Source organism: Pecten maximus, chromosome 18, assembly GCF_902652985.1.
Source record: "Pecten maximus chromosome 18, xPecMax1.1, whole genome shotgun sequence".
Taxonomy (NCBI): Eukaryota; Metazoa; Mollusca; class Bivalvia; order Pectinida; family Pectinidae; genus Pecten; species Pecten maximus.
Window position 1 is genome coordinate 16295437 of NC_047032.1, and position 23331 is coordinate 16318767.

The 23331-nt window shown below is 36.4% G+C and overlaps 1 protein-coding gene across 2 annotated transcripts; it reads right to left on the reverse strand.

Annotated features, from left to right (window-relative positions):
- Nucleotides 1-17812: 17812 nt before the first annotated feature.
- Nucleotides 17813-20958, reverse strand: LOC117316460 (ATP-dependent DNA helicase RecQ-like). 2 transcript variants are annotated; one of them, XM_033871050.1, is made up of 3 exons: nucleotides 20505-20958; nucleotides 19611-19822; nucleotides 19011-19204 (listed from the first exon to the last, which is right to left on the reverse strand). In XM_033871050.1, the coding sequence occupies exons 1-2, from the start codon at nucleotides 20818-20820 to the stop codon at nucleotides 19677-19679; spliced, it is 462 nt and encodes a 153-aa protein (XP_033726941.1). In that variant the 5' UTR covers nucleotides 20821-20958; the 3' UTR covers nucleotides 19011-19204; nucleotides 19611-19676. The 2 variants fall into 2 exon arrangements, with proteins under 2 accessions (XP_033726940.1, XP_033726941.1); XM_033871049.1 differs by lacking the exon at nucleotides 20505-20958 and having other exon boundaries at nucleotides 17813-19204; nucleotides 19611-19972.
- Nucleotides 20959-23331: the final 2373 nt, after the last annotated feature.

The following is a 23331-nucleotide window of genomic DNA, read 5'->3' on the forward strand; positions in this document are numbered from 1 at the left end:
AGATTGAGCTAAAATGTATCAGACGTTCACCATGTTGTAATCCCTAATTGTGTGTAAAGTGTATCGACCTTTATGGATTTAAACTGAGGATTCAAATAAATTGGAATACTGTACAGTGGGTAATATTAGTGGGTGACTTGTTTTCGTTATATATGCACTCTCACTGAATATAGTGCGAAAGTAAATATCCACCGAATATTTGTAAATACACACAGATGTATGGGAATAGTTACTACAGACAGTTTGAACTCGGTGTTTCGTGTGAATCAATAATGTGTATTTGCTTTTTTTCCCTCATGGGATTCCATGTTTATCAGACGCACCCGTAACAAAGGTCACCGCAGACTCTTCAAACATAAGCGGAACTTAAATGTAACAGGCAAGGACAATAAAGGAAATAAAAGCTGTATGATAAACGTGATAATTTTTATTTCCTAATTATTGACTCCCGCCTTTCTAGTATAACATCCCTGTTTCCCCTATCTATAGTGTTTACTTGTCCCAGTTGGTTAAATACTCGAGGGTTTCTTCCCATCATCATGGCTTCCGTGACAAATGTCGAATAGTGGCGGCCAAATTACCAACACAAGGTTTGATGTAAATTTTATTTCGTTTCTTTTGATAGAGTATATGACAACATTTTTGTAACAACAACAAACAAAAACAGGATATGGAAACAAGCTTGAAAGCTTATACTAAAGTTTAGATAGATGCAGGTTGATGAAGGCCATACGAACGGTTAATGGTTGACGACATGATCTTATTTCGAAATAATCTATTTCTTTGAGTTCAGACGTGCTTGTAGATATGCCTTGCCTCGACGGAGCAGAAGACGAATACCCTTGTGGAGCTCCAGGTCTGTTTTTCTATGTACTTCTAAGTTATTGCTAGTTTTATATGATTTTGTATCATTTAAAACGATCAATTTGAATAATTCCATTTTCATGAATTTATTTGTTATTATTACTAGTCAATTCTGTGTTCTAGTTGTAGGCTACCATTTTGCAGGACGGTAATTTAAAATTACTAGCGTATTGTGGTATTCTTTTTTAAAGATTTTATCAGGACCCCTTTGGAAAATAAGAGCTTCAAAGTTTTGATTATGAAACTTAATTAATATTGAAGGAAGTGTTCTTAATAAGCATCCGCTGTTTAAAAACATTAGATAGAAAAGTCAAAAACTTGAACCAGTGGCCGAGCAATTAACGTCTTATCAAGTATTTCAAGAAAAAAATGTCCCAAAATTCAATAAAGCAACTCAAAAATAACCTGCCAACTGTGATTGTTTATGTTTGATTTGGCACATTAGTTAACCTGCAAAGCTCGGGGATTTGTTGGTTAGTGGCGGGACCCCAAAAGTGTCACTTTATGGCATTTTATATCTACTGGTGACCCAGATATATTTCATAGCATATTTCCATAATTGATATGGACCCAAAATGTTACATACATTGTAGCATAGTAACATATATGATAGGGGCCCACAAATGTTACCAAGCCTACTTCTATATCTAATAATGTCCTAAAAATGTTACATAGCTTATTTACATATTTATTAGGAACCCAAAAACGTCACATAGTGCATCCTCATATCTTATGACCTTCATTCGTAGGTTTTATTGTAGCATTGATCTTAAGACGGTTTGGAACGAATATTCACTTGGCAAGTTGGTAAACCCCTATTCCCATGTGTCCTGAAGTGAAGAGTTATTTTTCGAACTTCAGTGAGCTTCCTATTAATGTGTTTGAACTGTTTTAATCACAAAAAAAACTTTTTGTTCAATTGCTAAAAGTGTTGTTTATCTTTTGAACCCTTTGATGTTTCAAGTCGTAGACGCTGTTGGTAAACGTTTGTCCCCGAGGTTTGCCCTAACCTGTACATACATGTCACGCTTTTATTCATTTGAACAAAGACACGGTTCATAATATACACATGTACTTGATGCTCTTAAATGGAAATGAAAAAAAAATCACATACTTAGGTCATTAACTGTCAACTGTGCAATTCTGCATGTATTTTGAAAAGTTGTAATTGATATGTGTATATTTTAACATGTGACACTATAATAAAACATTTTATTGATTTGATTGACTGTCAACTGACTACAAAGATCTATATGGCAAGGTGAATTGTATCAAAATGAACCGTATACCCTTTTGTGAAATCTACATCCCTCGAATCCAAAATTAGTGATGAATATTATTTGATATAACCTGAATCGAGTTGATGATTTAGATTTAGTTCAAAGGGTTAACTTTTAAAAGTATTTTTTACGCGTGGTTACAGTTCTAATATCATGTATAGTCATAGGGAAATACTTCCTATGTAGATATTATGTAATCATGTAACACCTGTTCAGATACCATTTAAATGTATTTTATATACGCTTAAGCTATTCAAAATGTAACTCCTCATAATTTATTACTGTTTGAATGAATGTATGATTATATATGCTCATGTATCGCTTTGTTATGGGTATACATGTATTATGGGAAACTGTCCGTTTCCTGAGGGTGAAATCTAAGGTCACAGCCGATTTAACATGTGTGTATTGAAATGATGATTAAAATAAAGTAAGAATATATAGAAAAAAAGATCGCGTGAACAGTACTTGGAAATATGTTTAAAAAAATACACACACACAAAAACAAAACAAAAAACAAACAAAAACAAACAAACAAAAAACAAACACTAACAAAGGCTTTAATCTTTCTTCACATGTATCGGCGTGTTTTATGTAAAGGTTAGATGATATTAAGGAAAATCTTCATGATTTTTCTTAATCAACTAACCGATTTAGACGGCTACGCAATACTACCAAATACAGAATTCAGAAAGGGGAAACAGTTGAAATACCAGTAGCGGACATTTTTGAAGACAATTTCGATGATGTGTTGAAAGCAGAAAGTGAAACTGTCAGTTTGACACAATTAGAAACTTTTATTCCGACACAGGCTTTATCGGCATTTAGAACTGATAATGCTCAAGTATCGAGGAATTCCGAACGCTTTGGGCCCGCGTTATCGTCGGAGGATGTGGCTAAAAAACACATTGACAGGATTCCAAAGAAAACTAGATCAAATACTAAATGGTGTGTTTCGATATGGAACGACTGGGTGGCTCACCGGAAAACGTTGCCGGAAACATATAATGAACAGTACGCACTTCCCTTGGATTTGAGTATGACCGATACAAAAGCATTAGATTTCTGGCTGTCCATATTTATTATCGAAATTAGGAGGAAAGACGGAACGCCGTACCCTCCCAACACTCTAGTTCAAATTGGATCTGGAATTCAGAGACATTTGCGAGACGAATTGAATCGTCCGGAAATAAATTTGTTTCAGCGTAACAGTGCTACATTTGATAACTTCAGAAAATCACTGGATTCCCGTATGAAAGAGCTTACTTCTCTTGGAATTGGTGTACACGTTAAAACAAAGGATCCTGTGTTACCTGGAGAGTAGAATACATTCTGGGAATCAGGAGTGTTTAATTTCAATACGGCGGAAGGTTTATCAAATGCAGTATTTTTTTACAACTGCAAGGCATTCGGATTTAGAGGCATGGAGGAGCACAAAAACTTGGAAGCGGAACAGTTCAAAATTGAAACGGATCGTGAAAACGGACAGGAATACATTCTTTACGAATCCAGAGTAACCAAAAATACTCAAGGGGGACTGAACCACCGGAAAGTAGCACCAAAAAAGGTAAAACATTTTGCTAGTCCAGAAAATCCTAGGTGTTTGGTAAAATTGTACTCATTATACCTGTCCCTTATTCCTGGAAAAGGAAACTTTTACAAGAAACCATTACCATTGTCTGACAAATACAAATATCCTCGATTTGGTGCCGCAGATATTCCCGAGAAAGACATGAGAAATATGATGAAAAAATTCTACAATGAGGCCGGTATTGATTCAACTGGTAGAAATATTTCCAATCATAGCGGACGTGTCACATGTTGTACTACACTCTATAACCAGGGGTTTGATGATAAAGCTGTAACTTCAAGATCCTGGCACCGCAGCTCTGCTGTAAATCTATACAAGCGCGAACTCACGCCTATGCTCAAGGATATCAGCAACTCTCTGAACCCCCCTGTTAGAAACACAGAAAACCAGAATATTGAAAACTCTGTTGCTTTACAATCAAGTTCAAGTACAGGTGCTACCCCTAGTTACTCCTCAGCGATAAAGAACCCGGACGACGGATCTAAGGAAAATATGTTTGAAAATGCAGTGCTAGTGAACTCGAACGACTCTTTAACCATTCATGTTCCGGACAGTGTCGGTATGGTCATCGTCGTAAAGAACGGCAAAAAGGTTAAGATTGAAATTTAAGTGTATGTATTTGTAAAATAAAGTTGACCTATGTGAAAAAAAGTTTTTGTGTATTTTTATCGTCATGATTAAGATTTGTTTTAGATGTGGAAACCCTTTTCATACGAAAGATATCCCAGGGACTTGGCGCGATTTCTTAGCCTACAATATTGTTTTAACACGCATGTATGGATCGTAAGCTGGGAAATTATGCCAAGTCCCTGTGAAAGAAATCTGAGCGTCTACTCGACTGTGATTGGCCTTTTACATCAGCCAATCACAATCGAGAACTCCACCTTTGTATGAAGAAGTTTCCTCATGGTTAAGACTAATCTTCGTCATGAAGATCACTTTCTATAAGATTATGTTTGGACCAATACTTGGCTCCGATTGGCTAATATACCAGAAAATTTCCAAATCGCCGTCTAATAGTAAATTGATGTACACTAATTGAAATGTTTAACGAGTTCACAGCACGACATTTAGAAGGAAGTATTTCATTAGGGTATTTACCATCAGATTGACCACAGATTCTACACAAAAGCGACTTCATAAACTGTAATCAATATAGTATGAGTATAGCACCAGCCACTAGTGATCTGCATTGATCACGTGATAGCGGACGATAAGGGTGTATTTCCCATATGATCTGGGAAGAAGGAAATTCCCCATTCAATTAATTTAAAGGGCCCTGTCAGACGTTTGTCAATGCAAATATGCGACATCGTATAATTCGCGCAACATTCATGGATGAATCACTTAGCTAGCGCACAATTACATACACGGGGCACTGTGATTTCAGCAGGAAACACCGGTGAATGTGGCAAACATTGTGGTAAGGGAGAGCTACGGACAACAATCCTCCTAAGTCATGGTACGTAAAAACATACTTTTTAATTGTAATTTTCGTGGGGATTTAATTTGGCTATATTAAATTTAACGCGAAAAAACAAGGTGGTGTTAAGGGAAATTAAATTCTCGTAAACAAGTTCGACTGAGACAACCGCGAAAGTATTAGCCACATTTAGTCTAACACGTATACAGTAAGTAACATACATTCAATTAATCATAAAGCGAATTTATGATCAGCAAATATAAATCACGTATAACTTGTTTCATGACTCAAGTAATAACATAAACGGTGAAGCAGACTGACCACTGTATGATGACCACTAAATATGGTTTACATGTATGTTACCACTATATGATGATCACTTTATGTGAACATTATAAAGTGACCACTATATGTGCCAACTATGTTACCACTATATGTGATCACTTTATGGTGACCACTGTATGGTGACCAATATATATCACCACTATATGGCGACGACTGTATGGTGACCAATATATACTATATGATGCCCACTTTATGTGACCACTATATGTGACCACTATATGGCGACGACTGTATGGTGACCAATACATGTGACCACTATATGGTGAACACTACTGTATGGTGACCACTATATGACCACTATGTGTGAACACTGTCAGGTGAACACTACATATGACCACTGAATGATGATCACTATATGATGGCCACTATATTTTGACCACCACATTGTGACCGCTTTTTATCGACCATCATAAAGTGACCTATATATGATGACCACAATATCTTGACCACAATACGTGACCATTATATAGTGACCACTTTATAGAGGTAGACATGCAGGAGGAATCATTTGTCACAGAATGAAACCCTCAGATAATAGGCAATTTTGGCGTATGTATACAAGGAAACATTGTACTTACGATTTGTATATAGATTCCCTTAGAGAATAACTAAGAGAATCAGATAAAATCACTGTTTAAACAGAGGAGCTCGGTGTATGTCATCTGCGGGAATCACTGTGTAAATAGAGGAGTTACATGTAGGTTACCTAAGGGAATCACTGTATAAATAGAGGAGTTACGTGTAGGTTACCTAAGGGAATCACTGTGTAAATAGAGGAGTTACGTGTAGGTTACCTAAGGGAATCACTGTGTAAATAGAGGAGTTACGTGTAGGTTACCTAAGGGAATCACTGTGTAAATAGAGGAGTTACGTGTAGGTTACCTAAGGGAATCACTGTATAAATAGAGGAGTTACATGTAGGCTACCTAAGGGAATCACTGTATAAATAGAGGAGTTACAGTAGGTTACCTAAGGGAATCACTGTATAAATAAAGGAGTAACGTGTAGGTTACCTAAGGGAATCACTGTATAAATAGAGGAGTTACGTGTAGGTTACCTAAGGGAATCACTGTATAAATAGAGGAGTTACGTGTAGGTTACCTAAGGGAATCACTGTATAAATAGAGGAGTTACAGTAGGTTACCTAAGGGTATCACTGTATAAATAGAGGAGTTACAGTAGGTTACCTAAGGGAATCACTGTATAAATAGAGGAGTTACGTGTAGGTTACCTAAGGGAATCACGGTATAGATAGAGGAGTTACAGTAGGTTACCTAAGGGAATCACTGTATAAATAGAGGAGTTACGTGTAGGTTACCTAAGGGAATCACGGTATAGATAGAGGAGTTACGTGTAGGTTACCTAAGGGAATCACTGTATAAATAGAGGAGTTACGTGTAGGTTACCTAAGGGAATCACTGTATAAATAAAGGAGTTATGTGTAGGTTACCTAAGGGAATCACTGTATAAATAAAGGAGTTACGTGTAGGTTACCTAAGGGAATCACTGTATAAATAGAGGAGTTACGTGTAGGTTACCTAAGGGAATCACTGTATAAATAGAGGAGTTACAGTAGGTTACCTAAGGGAATCACTGTATAAATAAAGGAGTTACAGTAGGCTACCTAAGGGAATCACTGTATAAATAGAGGAGTTACGTGTAGGTTACCTAAGGGAATCACTGTATAAATAGAGGAGTTACGTGTAGGTTACCTAAGGGAATCACTGTATAAATAGAGGAGTTACAGTAGGTTACCTAAGGGAATCACGGTATAAATAGAGGAGTTACGTGTATGTTACCTAAGGGAATCACTGTATAAATAGAGGAGTTATGTGTAGGCTACCTAAGGGAATCACTGTATAAATAAAGGAGTTACGTGTAGGTTACCTAAGGGAATCCCTGTATAAATAGAGGAGTTACAGTAGGTTACCTAAGGGAATCACGGTATAAATAGAGGAGTTACGTGTATGTTACCTAAGGGAATCACTGTATAAATAGAGGAGTTACGTGTAGGTTACCTAAGGGAATCCCTGTATAAATAGAGGCGTTACGTGTAGGTTACCTAAGGGAATCACTGTATAAATAAAGGAGTTACGTGTAGGTTACCTAAGGGAATCACTGTATAAATAGAGGAGTTACGTGTAGGTTACCTAAGGGAATCCCTGTATAAATAGAGGAGTTACAGTAGGTTACCTAAGGGAATCACGGTATAAATAGAGGAGTTACGTGTATGTTACCTAAGGGAATCACTGTATAAATAGAGGAGTTATGTGTAGGCTACCTAAGGGAATCACTGTATAAATAAAGGAGTTACGTGTAGGTTACCTAAGGGAATCACTGTATAAATAAAGGAGTTACGTGTAGGTTACCTAAGGGAATCCCTGTATAGATAGAGGAGTTACAGTAGGTTACCTAAGGGAATCACGGTATCAATAGAGGAGTTACGTGTATGTTACCTAAGGGAATCACTGTATAAATAGAGGAGTTACGAGTAGGTTACCTAAGGGAATCACTGTATAAATAGAGGAGTTACGTGTAGGTTACCTAAGGGAATCCCTGTATAAATAGAGGAGTTACGTGTAGGTTACCTAAGGGAATCCCTGTATAAATAGAGGAGTTACGTGTAGGTTACCTAAGGGAATCACTGTGTAAATAGAGGAGTTACGTGTAGGTTACCTAAGGGAATCACTGTATAAATAGAGGAGTTATGTGTAGGTTACCTAAGGGAATCACTGTATAAATAGAGGAGTTACCGTAGGTTACCTAAGGGAATCACTGTATAAATAAAGTAGTTACATGTAGGTTACCTAAGGGAATCACTGTATAAATAGAGGAGTTACAGTAGGTTACCTAAGGGAATCACTGTATAAATAGAGGAGTTACGTGTAGGTTACCTAAGGGAATCACTGTATAAATAAAGGAGTTACGTGTAGGTTACCTAAGGGAATCACTGTATAAATAAAGGAGCTACGTGTAGGTTACCTAAGGGAATCACGGTATAAATAGAGGAGTTACAGTAGGCTACCTAAGGGAATCACTGTATAAATAGAGGAGTTACATGTAGGTTACCTAAGGGAATCACTGTATAAATAGAGGAGTTACGTGTAGGTTACCTAAGGGAATCACTGTATAAATAGAGGAGTTACAGTAGGTTACCTAAGGGAATCACTGTATAAATAGAGGAGTTACGTGTAGGTTACCTAAGGGAATCACTGTATAAATAGAGGAGTTACGTGTAGGTTACCTAAGGGAATCACTGTGTAAATAGAGGAGTTACATGTAGGTTACCTAAGGGAATCACTTTATAAATAGAGGAGTTACGTGTAGGTTACCTAAGGGAATCACTGTATAAATAGAGGAGTTACGTGTAGGTTACCTAAGGGAATCACTGTATAAATAGAGGAGTTACGTGTAGGTTACCTAAGGGAATCACGGTATAGATAGAGAAGTTACGTGTAGGTTACCTAAGGGAATCACTGTATAAATAGAGGAGTTACATGTAGGCTACCTAAGGGAATCACTGTATAAATAGAGGAGTTACAGTAGGTTACCTAAGGGAATCACTGTATAAATAAAGGAGTTACGTGTAGGTTACCTAAGGGAATCACTGTATAAATAGAGGAGTTACGTGTAGGTTACCTAAGGGAATCACTGTATAAATAGAGGAGTTACGTGTAGGTTACCTAAGGGAATCACTGTATAAATAGAGGAGTTACAGTAGGTTACCTAAGGGTATCACTGTATAAATAGAGGAGTTACAGTAGGTTACCTAAGGGAATCACTGTATAAATAGAGGAGTTACGTGTAGGTTACCTAAGGGAATCACGGTATAGATAGAGGAGTTACAGTAGGTTACCTAAGGGAATCACTGTATAAATAGAGGAGTTACGTGTAGGTTACCTAAGGGAATCACTGTATAAATAGAGGAGTTACAGTAGGTTACCTAAGGGGATCACTGTATAAATAGAGGAGTTACGTGTAGGTTACCTAAGGGAATCACGGTATAGATAGAGGAGTTACGTGTAGGTTACCTAAGGGAATCACTGTATAAATAGAGGAGTTACGTGTAGGTTACCTAAGGGAATCACTGTATAAATAGAGGAGTTACGTGTAGTTTACCTAAGGGAATCACTGTATAAATAGAGGAGTTACAGTAGGTTACCTAAGGGAATCACTGTATAAATAGAGGAGTTACGTGTAGGTTACCTAAGGGAATCACTGTATAAATAGAGGAGTTACAGTAGATGTACATTTTTTATGTTACATGAAAGAATCAATATATAAATAGCGACGTCAGATGTTGGTTTCCCGAGGGAGTCACTGTATAAACCTTGGAGTTAGATGTAGGTAGTCTGGGGGAATCACGGTATAAATAGAGGAGTTAGACGTAGGATACATCAGGTAATCATTGTATATATAGAGGAGTCAGTTGTAAGCTCACTGGAAAAATCGCTGAATACATATAGTTTAACGTCATTTGAAAGTAAAAGCGTTATTTCTATAGATGCTAACTAGAAAAACTTCTCAAATGTGGTTTACGATAATAGGTATACATAACTGAAAAACAACTTAATACCTCAGTTTACCTCCCGAAATAGATTATTTGTGATGTATTTTCTCAACTTAAAATAACTTGAAAATCTGAAATCTTTTATATGAGTTCAGACGTAATACCCGCTTTAGTTTTGGGAGTGCTTATGTGTTTCTGCATTATCATTTCAACTTGCAACACAAGAATGAATCACATATATCATTTTTAATCTGCATTGACTCATTAATGTGTAAACGTCTTTTAATCTAGAGATTTCAAGGATATTTTACATATGCATATCAATAATAATAATTGGAGTATCGAATTTCTGTCACTTTAACAAGTGACATACTGTATACATCTGTATTTGGTAATATTCGCGGGGGATATAATTTCGCTATATTAGCGGACATTAAATATAGCGCGAAAATGAATAGCATATGATACATTGTGCTAATTATTTGATATATAAAACACTTACACAACTGACGAAGGAAGACAACGTTATAACTCATGCCCTGGATGAGCCTCGTACTCACGATCTACGGCACCCAATCACCTAGCCAGAAATACATGCAGCTTATACCGCTGTGCCACATTAATATGCTATCGTTATATATATAACGATATAAACATATACGTTTTGAAAACTATTCACACTTTCTGAATGGCATCTCCCCTTAGAGAACCATAACGTAGGGTTTTTACCTCCAGTGAAACTGTTTTAATCTCTAGCTCTATCTCACACTTAAATTGGTCCCTGGTATCAGATCTGTAATAGGAAGCTGTATAAGCTCATCTTGTCCCCGATTTAACCATAACTAACGACTCTCTAGACGCACGTCTTACCCCTAGGATAAAGAGAGATCCCAAGAAACCAACACTACGTAGATGATCTGTGCTCGAAACTGTTAAAAATGCATTATACAGATTATTTTATTTCCTGTTTTATTTCAGATTTCTTGTCATGGCGACTAAAGACGAAAAGGACAGTTTAGTCCTACATGCAACGATGGAGCGTATAGCAACTTCAACATTTGTCGGAATAGTTCGCGAAAAACTGCTTAAGCAAATTTCGATAATTATCGAATTAGCAATGATATTTGCAGAAAAACGTGGATGGATAAAGGAAATAAAAACTCTAGGAAGTCTCGGGGAAGGTCTTGTCTACTTCAGTTTGTTTAACAACAAAGAAAGTGATACCGACTTTATGATGGTAAGTGAAAACTCACGCGTGTATGAACATCATTGTGCTCAAATTCCCGAATCAAACTGGCTGTTTCAACTCCAATCCTGTACTTGCAATTTTGGGTATGCTAGACTTCGGTTGATACAACAGGGAAACGTCCGGCTTTTCAACGAGGATATTCTAGATATGAAATCAATTCTTGAATATGACACAGAAGCAGACTGTTACTATCTGACTAATGTAATTAATTGCAGCATTGCCTCCTTCCTACCAAATGTATATTTACCTGTACCGAACATCAAAGCTAGCGATTCGCTCACTGGTATCATCGATTCGGGACCTTGTATAACTTTTAATAACCAGAGTGTAGTTCCCGGAATGGGTGCCCTTGGTGACTTGGACTTAGTCATCGGAATTTGGTGTCATGAATGGCCATCAGTTGCTACTGAATGGATATTACGAGACAGGTTCAGCGGATGGCCTTCGCGAGAATTCATAAAACAACAGGTCATTGGTGGATGTTACCTAATTCCAGTTGGTTGCAAGGAATGCAGAAGGACGCATCTGGATTGGAGGATTTCATTTGCACACGTTGAACAAAAATTAGTCCACAGCATGAATAAAACGCAAATTAATTGCCTGTTATTGCTTCGACAGCTAAAAAAGTTCTTTTTCGAAGTAAAATTACCAAATGTGATCACTTCCTATATCATAAAGACCACAATGTTCTGGACTATTGAGGAAGCAACTCCAGAACTTTGGCAATCGCACAAACTTCTCACTGCAGTTAAAATTTGTCTGAACAAATTAATCACATTCATACAAAATGATAATTGCCCTCATTATTTTATAAGGACCTGCAATTTGCTCATCCGACGATATACTCCAGTGGATAAGAAGAAGGTTTTGCAAACTTGTTTAGAGGTAAGGCGCAGTCCAATGAAACTGTTGTGCCAAACGCCTCCATTTGCAGAAGATATACATGTACATATACCCTTCCAATCTCTGGCCTTATCAGACATAGATCTTGACAACGGAATATTGACAAATCTGATGACGTCTATATTTCTACGTTCCATTATTAGCAATGTGAGCATGATGTTCCAGTTAAAGTTATCAGAACTTGACTCCAAACAAGAGGTAGAACAGTATTGTATGGCAATCTCAAAAGAGACAGGAGAATTCATTAATAACAATATACAGACGCAAGAAATGACGGAAATTCAAAAAGGCATACATGACATCACGTATCGATTACTCCAGTCCTGTAAACTTGGAAAAGAATCGTCGGACAAGAAGACATGCTTCGACAACCTCTTATGCAATGACGTAGACGTTGAGGATGTCAATAGCATTGCTAACATCTGCCACTTGCATATGGTTGCTAAAAACTACACCAGATGCAATGATTTACTCAAAAGGTCCATCTCAGCTCAAAAACGCAAAACCTATAGAAGATTGTTGGACCAAGGCTTTTTCTCATACGGTTTGGATTTCGATTTCTCATATGCGATATTTAACGCCCTAGTTATTGCCACCGACGATAAAATGTCTTGCATATCAGACTTAATATTTACTAAAATGGAAGAGGATACACTTCCACCTCCTCTTCAAACAGAACTTAATCCGATTCCCATTGGAACGCCAAAGGTTGACTTACTTCCTGGATATAGGCCTACTATTCGTGTAGATCCACTGGTGTACGTGTGTTTCCTGAGATTCTGGTGTAGCTTGAAGGTGGATGATAATATCGAGAAGTTGAGGGGACGTGACGATATGATGTGGGTCTGCAGTCTGGGTAATATATCAGAAAAAGCTGTGGCCTTAAACCTACTGGCGTACTGTCACATCCAGCTCGAGGAGTACGAAAAGGCTTTTGAAGTACTCTGTCAGGCTTTCAGACAAAAAAGGGTTAACTGCTCTACTCAAATCGCAATTCTGGTTAATAACAAACTTAAACAGTCATCAGCTAAAAGAAACGCTCGCGTCAATTAATAAAGATGAGGATTATGGGCGATTACGACCACGAAGTTTCCATTGATTTCTCATATAAAGTCATGTGTATTTAGGAAAATGGTACGAAGGCCTATTCTATGGATCAGGTTTTGTAATTAATTGATTTAATAAGTAAATTAATTAACTGATTGGGAGATTTTACACTTTTCTCTGTTGTTTAAAACTCCATAAGAATAACAAATACGAAAACAATACTAATACAAAAACTAATAATAATTTTAATTCATCGTCATGTTTATTCCCACTAATAATATGGAAATGTTCATCCTTTTTCTTATAAAATCTAAGGGATTTGATATTTTACAAAAACAGTTTTGTCGCTGCATCAGAGCCAAACCATGAGTAGGAATTAACATGGACCGGTATAATGATGTATTTTTATATTGTTTTATATTTATTTTGCATCAACAAAGAAATAAAATATTAAAAATCACAAAATATAGCCAGACAGTGAATATCCAACTCTGACCCTGTAAACGTTATCGGAATATATCAATGTCAGACTCGCCTTACAAAATCTCTCTCTATATATAGTGTACCTTCCATTCGTTTTGTCGATTCGCAATTTGTAATTTCGTTATAAAGTTGTTGTTTTCATTTTTTTTCTCTCTGAACGCACTCGGAACACCTCGGCCGATTCTCTACGGTCATCTAACCTCGGATGTATCACGGTCGTCGCCATATTGGAACTACTTTCAAGTTCCCGGATGCGGGAGGGGGGGGGGGGGGGGGGTAAACATGGCTGCGTCCATGGATACAACACCCGTGAAAAGTGTTTTGCCCAATACGACGTACATGCTTTGACTACAAGAAAACCGGAGGGCTCACTGTTTGATAAAGTCCAAGGCTACAAAAGAAAACTATCTAAAAGAAAGTTGAAAGACTGAGAAAAGGAATTTCTATTCCTGCTGATGACAACTCTGACAATGAAGTTTGATAAGTTATACATCTGTATATGTGAAGAGAATGTTTAGGGGTTTCTTTAGTAGTTCTTGAATGGAAGGTGTGAGTTCAAGGGAAGACTGTGACTTATAAGTAAATTATGGTAGGTGTAGGTGGGTCTACCCGCCACCCTTACAACCATATTGCTTACTCACTATAACAGCATACCTTCCAATATACATCATAATCAGTGTAACAGTACTAGTGCAACTATTGTTTCATTAATTACTTACCTTCACAACAATTATGAGATGTCTACATGATTGTAATCAATTGTATTAGTACATATTACATGTATATATTTTAAATTTACTTTTACATGTTTTTATATGCCAGTTTATAGTGGATATCTATGGTGTAGGTGGGAAATACCCAACACCCAGATAGTAATCTGCAAATAATGCACATATCCACATATAACCTATAGGTGGGTACAAAAGTATGCGAGAATACTATAAAAAAAAAGTTAAAAACCAGTTGTACGTGCGACACACTCGCCACCCATACAGGTTACATTCTTGATATATCAAAACACATTTACATGTGTATATATAGATGACTAGTCTTATGTATTTGTGCTTCTGTGTGCATATATATTGGTGATTTACTAAGAACTCGGTGTAGGTGAGGATCTACCCGCCAACCAGGTAATTAAGTTTCTGTATAAATCTCGGCATATGCTGAAATTCATATAGTACATATAGTGTCATATTAATGATCATTTCACATACAGATGACCAAACTGTATTTTGTATCAATGTATAGCATAGGCCTGTGAAGAGAATATATTACCGGTATAAAAATATACTCTTGTAACACCTGATTGATGTAGGTGGGAACCAAATACCTGCCATCCTGTAAGGTATAAATATTAATACATGACATGTATAATATACATTTGGTTGAATCCACATTACTTATGTGTGACCCTAAGAAACACTTTTATGTATTCTACCATATATCTTGTATACGTACTGGACATATATATATATATGGGGCAAAGAAGTAATTCAAACAGTGTAAACAATAAGGTTTGTTAAATTTTCGAGGCAATCCGCCCCTTTATCAAAACACAAAAAATCACAAATACAATCACATAATATATATAAGAAGTACTGGAAATACAATAAAATACAATAAGAATAATGTTTTAGTAACTGGAGAAACCACAATGAACCCTTCGGCAAACGTGGGCCGAAGGCGGATACTAGCGTGACTGCATCATGTTCAAGCACTAGAACGCTATGCGACCAACGGCAGAGATATTTTGAATTCCCCCGCACGTGAAAGTATTCCGAAGAGTTCAAAGACGATTCGTCCCTAAAGACTGCTAGTGGACGACATTGCATTTATATAAAAAATGTTGCATTATCGTCTCTACAGTGATTGATTAAATATCGTGTACAAAGTCTGAAAAACTTTAGAAAAATATGTGTTCAATTAATATAAATACAATTGACTTCATCGTATGCCCCAATTTCAACAGAAATTACTTTTTGTATCAGACGCAGTTGAATCCCTGCTAGTTTAAAGTTCCTTGATATATCTTGTGCAATCTGATGCCAAGTAAGATGTATATACAGGTACCAGCAAGTGAGAATCTGAGAGTCATCGCTTTAGCTTGTTCAATGTATCTATTTCAATACATGTACTTAACTTTTCTGATAATAAATTGTTTTAATTGCAATATTTTAATTCATATACATGTAAATGTATTTTAAGTAGATAATTGTTAAATGTCTGCTATATATAACTATATATAGTTTAAAAATATAAATTCAACACGACAACTATATATATACACACACACACATACTTGATGTATATATAGCTCCATATAGCTTGACAACTTACTAATGAAGAATCCTAAATATTCACAGGGATTTCATTATTATTCAATTAATTCAAAGTAATTAATTGTTCAAAATATCAACTGTTTGCATTATGTTACTGCCTGAATACTGTTGATCTAGGAAATCATTATCAAATGCCACCAATGATACTATATACACAGTAATCAAATAAATTGTCATATGTGGACTCATTAACAATAAATAAGTGACAAAGATTTTAACTATAGTCTGATTTTTCCTTATTAAGTCATAATAACTTTTGTGTAACGATGTTGCATTGGTGCAATCGAGTCGTCTGTATCAGGTAGTAGACAAGAGTCTCCTGTCCACATATTCTTTTGTATTGTTGTTAGCCATATATATCACACTGTGAGTTTCACCAATCATTAGTGTTGGTACGATTATTGATTATAATTCAATAAGTTAATCCTGCTGAACCAATGATCGATGGGCTGTTCAGGTGGCACATTGGTAACACATGCACTTGTCTTTCACCTAGGCGGCCGGGGTTCGATTCCCCCTATCGGATGTGGAAAGGTATGAGGTCACCTGTCCGATCACATGGGTTTTCTTCAGGTACTATAATGGTTTCCTCCCACAGTAAGACCTTTCGTGCGCTTCCATCCAGGCCAACAAGCGTGATTAATATAAGTTCAAATAAATTGTTTCAAAATTGTTTTAAATCAATTACAAAGGTTAATTATTGATTATAAATTTTAATAATCAATTATTTTAAAAAAAAAAAACAAAAAAAAACCACCATTTTCAGATTGCCAGTGATTCTGTATTCTTGCCCTTTTCAAAGGACATGCAATTGCAAGATGTCAAAACATAAATATGACAGAATGATTTTACATAATAATTAGTCATACATGGGTTAATACCAGGCTAAATAAAACAAGCATTCTGTGAGTATTGCTAGACCAATACATGTCCCCTACTGGTGCCCCCAAGTTAAAACTTTAGCCAAATTTGAGTAAAAAAGTTTAGCCACAATTGAAACATTATCATTTTATGAAAATAAGTTCATTCCAAACAATGTGTAAATTCAACTCTATTGGGGTGAATAAACAATGTTTCCTGCCCATAAAAGATATTCAGGTATTTGTTTGGTATGTCTAAAGTGAATTTAAATTGAAATGTGTAATAACAGCCTTGGATTGAAATATAAACATAATTCTAGATCTGCATAGCACAGCATAGTAGTACACTGATTTTAGTCCAAAAGAATCTCACATCAGTGAAGCATTCAATACAGAGAAAACAGTTAAGTCCATATTATGGAAAAAAAATTAAAAAAAAAAAAAAAAAATATTTTTTTCATTTTCAACTGTACAAAAGTAATGCCACACATCCAAAGAACCTCAATGCAAAGAATCAGCATCCTTATACCATTGTTAAGTGAATGGTGTGCCATTATAAAACTTTAACCAAAACTTTAACCTGAAGAATACAGAGAAAAAAGTTCATAATATGGAAAAAAATTCAAAAAATTGAAATAATTTTTTCACTTTTAACCATACAAAAGTAATGCCACACATCCAAAGAACCTCTATGCGAAGAATCAGCATCCTAATACCATTAAGTGAATGGTGTGCCATTATAAAACTTTAACCGGACGGACGGACTGACTTACAGACGGACGCAGGCAAAACCTATAGTCCCCCCGGTTTCACCGGTAGGGGACTAATAACCAATCAATAATAGTATCTAATATGTTCTTTCAGTACGTATATACACTGTATACACACTATCATATTCAGAACAAGACAACTTCAGCCAAGGCAATAAATGCAACATGTAATTGAAAACAAATTGTTCCAATTATAATCGACTAAATAAGTAATTTGGGTCTAACAGATAATCGATTATGAAAATCCCAAGTGATTAACAACCCATGGAAAAAACAATACAACAGTCAACACATTTCATGAAATGACTGTCAGACTTATATTGACCGACAAAAGACTATGACATTGAAATTCATTTTCATATAAATAAAATGTAATTAATTTTCATACACAGTATCTTGACCACAAACAAAATTCAGTGATTCCAGATCTCCTAACGATTGGTGATCGGGCAGTTTATACCATCAGAACAAACAAATGAAAATGTTGTTATTGTGAGAGTGTTATTGAATGGTTTCTCACAGGAAATTATCTCTTGGAAAAGTGACCATGACATAGTGAGAGTGTCACTATGCCTGGCATTAAATATAATCCCTGTGAACAATTGTCTTAAGAATCTACTTTATACAGCAACAGAATCCACAAGAATGATGTGTATGTCACTAGATGCAGCGAGTTGCTTAAAATTACACTTGACGGGAGAAATCATATATACAGTCAGTAACGACGAGTCATTTTCTGCTACAAATGGAGCAACAATGTTCCTTTGGTCCTGAAAAAACAACACTTTCAAATCCAAAGTAATTCACAAGAATAATTCTATAACATGTTTCACTTTCACAAAACTTTCTCATTACTTCCGTCATACCGATTCTGTTTTTTGCAATATAATTTTTGTTGTAGTAAAGAATTGCCACTGACGGTTGTCCAACACGTCCAGCACGACCGATTTCTTGTAGGTATTTCTCCAGTGTTGTTGGGGGCCTGCAATGAATGATACGTGAAACACTTGGAGCATTAAGCCCCATTCCCAGTGCAACAGTTGCCAAAACTAATCTGACTTTAGGGGTTTCTTTAGTCAGTTCTTGAATAGTGATTTTCTTCATGGACTCTGCATAATCTTTGTGGTATTGGGCATATATTCTATTCTGTGGAATTTCCTCACCATCATAGCTGGCACCCTTATGTTTATACGAAAGAAACTGATAAAAATAGGACAATGCTTCCAAACTTTCCACATACATTATGGTTACTGGAAAATGAACTCCCTTTTCCGTCAATTCTGTTGCCACTGGTTCTATCAAGTCATCAAATTTGTCAAATTTATGAAAGTTTGGCAATCTGGTTCTAATGTCTATAAATATCTTTGGACGGTCCACATTCTCACTGATAACAAGTGGATTTTTCAAATTCAGCTGTTTAGATAGACTTGCAATTGATTTCGGTGTAGCAGTTGCTGTGAGAATTAAATGCAAAGCTTTCTCTAGAATGCACATTAACTCCCCAAGCTTCTGGAATGCAGGACGGAATTCTTCTCCCCTTCAAAAAAAAGGGAAAAAAAAGATTAATTGCGGTTGACATTAACAAATATAGAACAAGATTAATTCGTAATTGTTTGTCGCCTCTTTCCTGCGCATGGTTTGTCGATAAATTTCCCAAAAAACGGGCTATGATTAGATATTCATTAATGTGATGATATCAATAACCCTGCAAAGTTTTAATTCAATCCGACACCAATGAAATTATAACAATTTTAATTATAATACAAATTATCAAAATTTACCATTTTCTTAAAAATATATTGTTGAAGGCAAAGACTGGTTATTGCAACTTGATTTCTTTTTCAATAAGGACTGATTATACTCTAAAATATGAATTCTACCTCATTTTATTTTGCAACATTGCCCTAATGCTGATTTAATTGCAAATGTGTATTTATACATACCATTCTGAAACCATATGGACTTCATCTATGACTACTGCACAAATGATCTCTTGGTACAGTTGAGACCTAAGAAGTCGACTCTGGATGACAATAAATTATGCAAAAGTCTCCTCTCTCCAGTTGCTCAAATGGAACATCAATTTCAACATATTCATGATCCTGTTCCTCATCGTTCTCGCAATCCGCATCTGCATAAGTTGAGCCATGAGTACCTGTGAAATGTGAAACAGAGATGGGTTATTCAGGCTGATTTCACACTAGTCAGAACAATAGGTTATGTCATGCCTACTGGTGGTTTCAGTTGGTTTGGGTTATGTAAGTTTGAAAAAGGAAAAAGTACTGGTGAGCTGATAACAATTGTCAAAGCAATAGAAAATGAAAGGTACCATACATGTTACGGGAAAGAGTATTATTCAATATTCATCTTGCATTTTGGTACATGACATTTTAAATTTGGTTGTTTTTAAATACGAATGAAATTGACAATTAAAGCATTCTACCTTACAGAGATACATATCTAGCCAAACCAACAAAGCCAGACCATCAGTGGGAGGGGCTAAACTGGACACAGGGACATAACTTATCACTGTATCATGTGTATGAAAGGGCTGATATGTATTTCAAACATTTGTAGTAGCAATTGTGACAGTCACACGTGCACCTGTTTTTGTGTTTTAAATGACTATTATAATTTTTTTTATGGTTGGCTGTCTTAATTATGTGCTTTTACTTACATCGTAAAATGTATCTAAAGATGTATGATCGATTCCCCGGTGTTACAAATTTAAACCTACAATGTTAACGATTTCTTTCCATACTTTGACCAGATCTATAACAGACATGAGGGGATCCAAACATACAATACATAAAGCATACAATATAACTGACACATACCAGTGAAGTTCAAACTACAAGCAGTAAATCCCTTCTTCCTCATTGTAATGACTTGGTCCTGGATTAGGGAATTCAGCGGGGACACAACTATCACGCTCATTGGTTTCCGTTTCTCCATTTTCAGCTGACAAAACCACGGTAACAGCTGAAATATCACACGTTTGCCGTAGCCTGTGGGTAATACCGATACACAGTCATGATCTTCGTATAATGCTCGCAACGTTTCAATCGGTTTCTCCTTCAAAGTGATCTTGTTTTCTTTAAATAAAGGACAGTTATCGAGAGAATACTTTAAACACTGTTCGAATGACGCCATTTTGGAGATCTATATGCACAGCGGAGACTCATCCATAATGAGTGATACGGCGACCGCATCACAAATGCACGGCGTTTATACATATCAAATACCGTGATACATCCGAGGTTAGATGACCGTAGAGAATCGGCCGAGGTGTTCCGAGTGCTCTGAACGCAAACAATATAATAAAGAATGTCATTTTGTAAGGGGCGATAACTCAGTTATCGTTCCTTGCGGAGCGAAATGAAAGTATGGGCTAATTCACCCATTTTGCCGGCTATTGTAGCGATTTGAGGATGGAAAAAATGGCACATACAATCTTTATGGTTTTTTGAACCATTGTAAAACTCGACTCGATCTAGGTCTAGATGTGTGTGGTATCCCTGTGGAAATTGTTATTTATGAGATATTTTGGGTCAAACATGCCAAAATCGTCATTTTGACCGGTAGCTTCTGTTTAACCGGTCCTTAAAAATCAACGCTTTAATGAAAAATTCTGAAATTCCAAACATAACAAGTACAAAGGATTCTGAAGAGCATGGTATCTTTGGTTTTTCTATATCTTTCACAGAACGGTCACAATAGGGGTTTTGCAAAGGGGTCGTATTTTATCGAGAGGTGACGGATGTTACGTCACGACTGACGTAACCAAGTATGTGTGGAATGTAGTGTATTGAAGGACGGAACGTAATGTACATGCGGCTAATTCAGACCACTTTGCCGGAGCTAACTGAAAAGCGACTCTATACATTTTGATAAAACTTTCCACACTTATAAAACTCGGTGTGATCTACATGTATGTCCAGGCATATCCCGTATATCTGGGAATAATCTAGTTATGGAGATATTTTGGGTACAAACACGCCAAAATCGACACTTTGACTGCTGGTTTCTGCACAACTCGGCCTAGAGAATTAACGCATAAAGCCATCTTATTGAAACTCCACACATCACAAGTACATGTAATTCCAAAGAAAACAGTATCTTTAGTTTTTCTATATCTATCACAGAACGGTCACAATAGGGTTTTAAACATAGGTACTATGTACCGCGAGGTCACACATTTCGGAGAGTCTATTACATGTACGGACGTACGTCACGAGTGACGTTACTACGTCTGTTCTGCTTGTCTGATTGAACTTGTAGCGCTCGGTGAGCTGGTTGTATTTTGCTGTCACTGCCAATATTTCTTACAATTTTACAATATCAGAGAAAATACAAACGACACAATTCTCGGCACATTTCTTTTTTTTTTTTTTTTTTGACATATTTTTCACAAATATCTCCATCCCAAAGACAGGATTAATCTTGTTTTGACATATATGGTACATTAAGTTCATCTTTCTGTCGTGTCCGTGATGCAACAGTTTCTAAGGGCACACGGGTACGTATCGAAAGACAATAAGCCAGACATTTACACTGCACTGGGAAACTCCCGCCTGGGGATTTCCCGCCTTTTTACGCCCAGAATCCTACGTCATTCTATTTTCAGTAACAGTGTGTATTTGTGATTTTCTAAATCTCAACATACTATTTATCCTCGTATGGTATATAAAGTACCCGTTTCATGTGTTATTTACTCGGGAAAACACCTACAAACCAAGGAAACATATTCTCCACAGGGACTTGAATCAGGTGAAACACCGGCTGATTGGCCGATCGAGTTGCACCAGTCGTTAACACACTTTTGGATGTAGATTTGACCTCTAACCCTGACCCAGATGTAAATAATCTACACTTTGGTTATAGATGCATATTGACAGCTATCTCCATAAAATATATCGAAGTTAATTGTGATCTCTGTCCCAATATCATGTTCAGACCAGAAGTGATGTTTAAGGTTGTGTGTACACTTGTGGAAGTTATTGTCATTATGAACAACACATTAGGAGCCTTGATTTTGACATCATATGATATGCATGACATTTTTTTTTTTTTATCTTTGATGGTATATGTCACTATTTATCGATTAGAATACCGCGAGTACATCTGTTACTAAGATGAACTTAGGTTTGTTTGTTTGCTTGTTTTATCATACTTTATTAAATCCCCCACTTAAAAAAACTTGACACAGGTGCTCTTCAAGATCATGGGGTGTGCAACTGCATGACGTTTTATTTTCCGATCGGTCTACCAAGATGGCCGCCACAGACTTACTTGCCTCTGACTAGTGAAAATTTAGATATTGTTTGATTTCGATTACAATTGGTATTTGATATATAGGGGTATTAGGGGACTGCAAATTCCATTGCATGGGTATCATTGCCATATCAAGGCTTCTGATTGGTCGAAGTTTAGATATTGGATTTGGATGCAAAATGGTAAATAGGGGAATTCGAATTCAACCACATGGGATTCATTGCCATAGGAACCACATGGAGGAATTCAGTTGGTAAAATTTTAGATGCAAATTCAACCTCACGGGTTCTCTTGCCATAGAACCACGCTGAGGCTACTTATTGGTCGAAATATTGACATTGAATGATTTTAATGTAAACCATGACTCGTGCATGGAACCTCTGAACTCAA